The sequence below is a fragment of the Sphaeroforma arctica genome (assembly GCF_001186125.1).
Source record: "Sphaeroforma arctica JP610 unplaced genomic scaffold supercont1.366, whole genome shotgun sequence".
Lineage (NCBI taxonomy): Eukaryota > Ichthyosporea > Ichthyophonida > Sphaeroforma > Sphaeroforma arctica.
Window position 1 is genome coordinate 52,549 of NW_014040192.1, and position 5,241 is coordinate 57,789.

At 39.3% G+C, this 5,241-nt stretch overlaps 2 protein-coding genes across 2 annotated transcripts; one reads left to right on the forward strand and one right to left on the reverse strand.

Annotated features, from left to right (window-relative positions):
- The first annotated feature begins 868 nt into the window (after positions 1-868).
- SARC_05631 (hypothetical protein) lies at positions 869-2,357 on the forward strand. The gene has a single exon (XM_014300507.1). It carries the CDS (start codon positions 1,028-1,030, stop codon positions 1,691-1,693), a length of 666 nt encoding a protein of 221 aa, XP_014155982.1. The 5' UTR covers positions 869-1,027; the 3' UTR covers positions 1,694-2,357.
- A 165-nt stretch (positions 2,358-2,522) lies between these two features.
- SARC_05632 (hypothetical protein) lies at positions 2,523-4,226 on the reverse strand. The gene is made up of 2 exons (XM_014300508.1): positions 3,845-4,226; positions 2,523-3,478 (listed from the first exon to the last, which is right to left on the reverse strand). Exons 1-2 carry the CDS (start codon positions 4,048-4,050, stop codon positions 3,190-3,192), a joined length of 495 nt encoding a protein of 164 aa, XP_014155983.1. The 5' UTR covers positions 4,051-4,226; the 3' UTR covers positions 2,523-3,189.
- Positions 4,227-5,241: the final 1,015 nt, after the last annotated feature.

Here is a 5,241-nt window from a genome sequence, read left to right on the forward strand (position 1 = left end):
CTTGGATACATCGATACGTAGAAACATAAATACATAGATACACACACATGTATATATACATATATACATATATATATATATGTATGTATATATATATATGTATATGTATATCTAAAATAATATATATATATATAATAGTTATAGATACAGATATATATATACTCGTACAACAGACAATTTTCTCAAATGTTTGAGCTCGAATGGATGAAGGGATGAATGTGGGAGGACAACGCGAGATATAGAATTTAGTATTACATCTTCAAGCTTGTGGGTTGACAAAGCAGGCCCTGATAAAATTTATACATAAAGGAATGGCAACTCGCTCATAGTGATGCAAAGATATTTTGTTCATGTATTTACATATCTATATAGTCACATATATATGCATACTGCCAATAGCATAAATGCAAGATTACTGTCCACAGGGTGCGGAACTGCCGCCGTGCCGGAAGATCGGAAAAATCATACATACATACTATAATACATACTATTAATACGTATGATAGGTGTAAAATATTATCGTACCACACATCGTCCTCTAAAATACACACACAATCATTTGTTTGCCACAGATTGCTCCTCTCATGATGAGTCATTACAACAGCTGAACAGCAGCAGGACTTTTTTTTTCAGTTAAGACCAAGCTGAAAATATGTCTGATTTTTAGTGCCTATCAAGAAAGCTATGATTTAGGGCTATGAAATTTTGAAATTTCCTAGAAAACGTTTGATGGTGGCAGTGAGTAGCTAATCTTTTCAGGTTAGCTTTTTTGTCTCCGTTAAACGTTTACTGCGTCGGTGCAAACCGAATTCACGTCGGTCACAAATTAAATAGTAAACAGCACTGCAGCAGCCTCTCACTAGCTGAGGCATGCTCAAATGTTCAATACAATTCACATAGTGTTCACTTAACTTTCAAATATATACTGGTTTGAGATACTCGATATATATATATATTTGGTACTGTTTGGTCGAAGAAGAGTTCAATTGAATTTCTGTAAAGTATAGGAAAAATCGTTGTTGACGATATGTTGGTTATAATATTGCTGTGTCTACTCATGGGCCCACCAGTTATAGTCTGTGGATTCCTACACTATGTCACGTACGGCTGGAATTCAAGCGCCCAGGCTTTGATACTGTTTTTGCTGGTGAATACCCTTATATGCTTATGGGAATTGGTATTATACTATAAATACGATCGCATACACAACAAACACACGAAGCGTATCAAGGACAACTTCTACACGACCCAGCCACAGTCTGAGGATTTCATCTTTGTCCAGGATGTGCCGATCACAAAGGCATTCTGTCCCGATTTGTGGAGTCAGATTTGGATCGATTATGGGTACTATGATCCCAGCTATGCCGACAAAACAACCTTTGGATTTAATATAGATGTTGGAAATGGGCATTCTACGTTGTTACCGTCCTTGCTGATGGCAGTGTCCATTATCAGTCCCATCTTCAGTGCTAAAGTGACTGGGATGTTGGGCATGCTGTTGTTCTATCAGACATGGTATGGTACGGTGGTCTACTTCTTCTCCTATGTCAACTGTGGCCGATATCTAAAGTCCGCTTGGAGTGACATTGGCGTTGTGCTTTTCGCAAATTGTATTTGGATCGTATTTCCCGTGCTTGGTTTCTACTGCTCGGTGAAGCTGATCATGGAAGAGAGTTTCGCGTGCTTGCAATGAAAGGGAATGTATAATAGCTAGTCACGAGTAATCAACTAGTGTGACACCGTTTTAATGGCTTCACTGTGAGCTGGAACGAATATATCGCGACGTCGCAACACAAGGTAATTTAGTCTGATGTTGGGCTGACTGGTACTGCAGCTGCCTATCTTCGTCCGGAAATAAGAAGGTTGTCTACGTTTCTGATGTTGCGAGCCCGAGTAAAATGGCATTCTTTCACTAGCAATGAAACAAAGCTTTGTCATACCTCAAAGAGTGAAATGATATTAAATACAGAAATACGCCTGCAGCTTTAAGGGGACTTCCACAAGAGTTTCATGAGCGGCTTGAAAAGTGTTAGTAGTTGGGTTGCAAAAGCAATGTGCGTGAGGTCAACACTGCTTAAAAGTGAGGCGCGGGGTTTATGAGTTGACTGTTCGAGTTCGCTCAATATCATGGTAATCACTAACCACGTTGAACAAGAAGTTTGAATTTCTGGCGCGTACATGTCCGAAATCTATAACAGCTATCTATATGCTTCTGAAAGGAAAAGCAGCACAGTAAATCAAAAACAGTATAAGCGCTGCGGATATTTGCCTGTGGTCAGATCTTTCTATGTAGCAATTATGTGAGGCGTATCCCTACATCGGTCTGTAAACGCAGTGTATGATCTTACCGTATGGGCTTCTATGAGTACTCTTATCGAGTTTTGGGTACTCGCTATGGTTTTGTGCCACCGGCCTTTTCAGTAGAGTTAAAGTGTGGCTATACATCGTGTTCTGGGCAAAAAATCTGATGGCTTGAGCAATCGGCTCAAGCTGGTATGAGCTCAATCAACTTGGAAAGTGAATGCATGAATTGTCAATTTTACTTTTGATTCTCCTAGTCAGTATTTTGTCCCAGGTTGTCATACTTTCATTAGATCTCAAGCGGTACATTATGAATAGGTACTTGTATATTGACTATCCTATCAATAATCCGCTAGCATGGCGCATCCGGCGATCGGACAATTTGCGGCGTACATGAATATATTTAAAGTGCCGGATATCAGACCTCTGAAAGTATTAACGTGCGGTTCTACTGATGGACGAGGTTCGTGCGGGGAAACATGCTCGGAGGCAAGGCACGTGTTGTTATCGATAACGTGATGCTCTCGTTTAAGGGTTATGGAGTAGGTACCCTTCAACCTACCAGGTAATAAGCTGTCTGTGGAGATTCGATTAATTTATCAGCACAATCTCTTGGATCCTGTCGTAAATTTTGCACAGCCACCTCTGCGTTCATCTCACCCGTGCATAGAGAAACACCGATACAAACCTTCCTGCTTCTTGCATTTTCGATTCGCTACGTTAATCTCTCTTCTGCCAGGTCTTTACTCCATAGTATATCGTGGAGTGATCGCTGCTTCTTGGCGGAATATTGGGTAGCGACGATAGTGTAGCAGTATTCGTGACAATGTCTATAATTTTTACCACACAACCAGGTTCGCATTATAGGCCAAACCCCCGTGCAGCGTGTCATGCTGAAGATGTAGTTCGAAACACGTCCATCTCGTACTTGCGATAGATATATAATTCGTTCATGATCTGACGGTGTTTAGAAGCCGTAAGCGGTGACAGAATAAGGCTGGATCTATCATACTCGCATTTGCTGAAAGTCGTATCCACAAACTCAATTTGTTTAGTTGGAAAACTGACTCTCCTGCTAAGCTTCAAGCTACTTAGACTATCAGAAGACGACGACAAGTCCTCGGTCACGATTTTTGGTTGACATACTTCAATCGCAGCAATTTCTGTTTTACTGCCGCTGTATTATAAGTAAAAATGGGATTTATGAGCGACAAAAAATCCATCGAAAACCTCGCGTCTAATATCATTGTACCTATTTTGTTCGCGTGCTCAGAGTCAAATGATAGCTTTCGACTACACGACTTTGTATGTATGCATATATAGACCAGGGTAATTTTTTAAAAGTTGTGCCCTGCGCAAATTCATGTTCACGGTACGCAGCTACGTATACATATATCTATTAAAATCCAGCAGCTATAAATAATCTTCTAAGATTCAGTGATTCTGAAAGGAAGAATAGGGTCCCAATAAAGATCAACATCTCAATATTTTCTTATGCTGTCGCGGAATTTCGCCTCTCGATGTATATTACAAGTCGACCCACCTTGTATTCCAAGCGCTCTCTCTAGATCCTCCGTCGCCTGTGCAGAGCATCGAGACTGAACTTAGTGCAACCTGCAGGAGAGCACCTACACACGGAACCCATGACAGTGAAGTATTCTCCTTTTGCTTTACTGGTTGACGGTTAGCTAGCTTGGCCGTACCCGCCATGGGAGGCATGAGGTTTGTGCACATAGTCATATCACGCATTTTGTAGCTAAGTGTAGGTTTGATTTGCTATTCGACCTTAGGAGCAACGCTTTTAATAAATCTAAATTCTTACTTTACTTCACATATACTTGGTTGCAACGAACAAGACCGTATACTTTTCATTCAGTGTATGATCGATTCTTCGTTATCGAACAAGGAATTGACTTACACACTTGAACATATACAGCGATGTGATTATCGTTTGCAGTTTCTTGTCGTACATATAATCTTTCGATTTTTTTATGGTTTCTCCATCGACGCAAAAATATCATAAGAGTATATTCAACAAATTTAGACATTACGCACAGTCGCACACACTCTCTGGAGTCTGCTGGAGTCTGGATTTACTGAGGGGGAGGGAATGATGTGAGAAAGAGGGAAACACAATATACACAATTGAAATTGAATGGAAGGTTTTATCACAGGGGAAAACATCCAACAAAAAAAAATTTCTTTCAGAGAAACAGATGATGACTAATAAAATTATCAGTTACCAACACCGAACACGGCAACACTAATTCTGATGGTACGAATGAACATTGGCAACTCTGGCTGTCTGGCATATGACCAATTGACCATATGTGCCGACTCACGACCCAGTCAAGCCACACGGTCACAGAACGTTTTGTTTATACTTTCGTAGAGACCAAAAAAAAACCCCCAATTGTGTATGAACAATATTACATTTACGGAGTAATCTATCTTCGATTACCCAATCTAAGGTAGGTTTTCATTGGTTGGCATGCAGCGGTATTCAGGCAGTGTATTGGCTACTCATATTTTGTCATAGAAACAAGCTCATTTCAAAACTATGAATTACGTGATAAACGCTTTGGCTTCGCTCGAAGTTCGCTATCGAGTTTTGAAGAAGAAGAAATACACGTGTCGCAATGCAGATAAAGCTACATATTTGTATCATAGTTTTCTAAATAAAACAAGGCTATGTTTGTATGCATAGAATCATAGCCTTCTAATGTTAAATTTTCTGAAGGCTATGATAGAATTCATAACGTAGTCGTATATAGTGGATACTGTTCTTTATATATACTGTTCTATTTCAGAAATCCATGTACATAATATTTATTGTATATTTTAATGTATATGTATTTATACGACTTTTTTATGAAATTGCATATATTCAATTATATATCTATATACATATATATATACATAAATACATATATACATATA

Bases quoted from the DNA above. Each gene is read 5' to 3' on its own strand.
- SARC_05632 (XM_014300508.1), bottom strand. From the start codon at position 4,050: ATGCGTGATATGACTATGTGCACAAACCTCATGCCTCCCATGGCGGGT. The intron at 3,479-3,844 runs GTGGGTCGACTT...CTTATAATACAG, and splicing joins GAGAGCGCTTGGAATACAAG to CGGCAGTAAAACAGAAATTG.
- SARC_05631 (XM_014300507.1), top strand. From the start codon at position 1,028: ATGTTGGTTATAATATTGCTGTGTCTACTCATGGGCCCACCAGTTATA.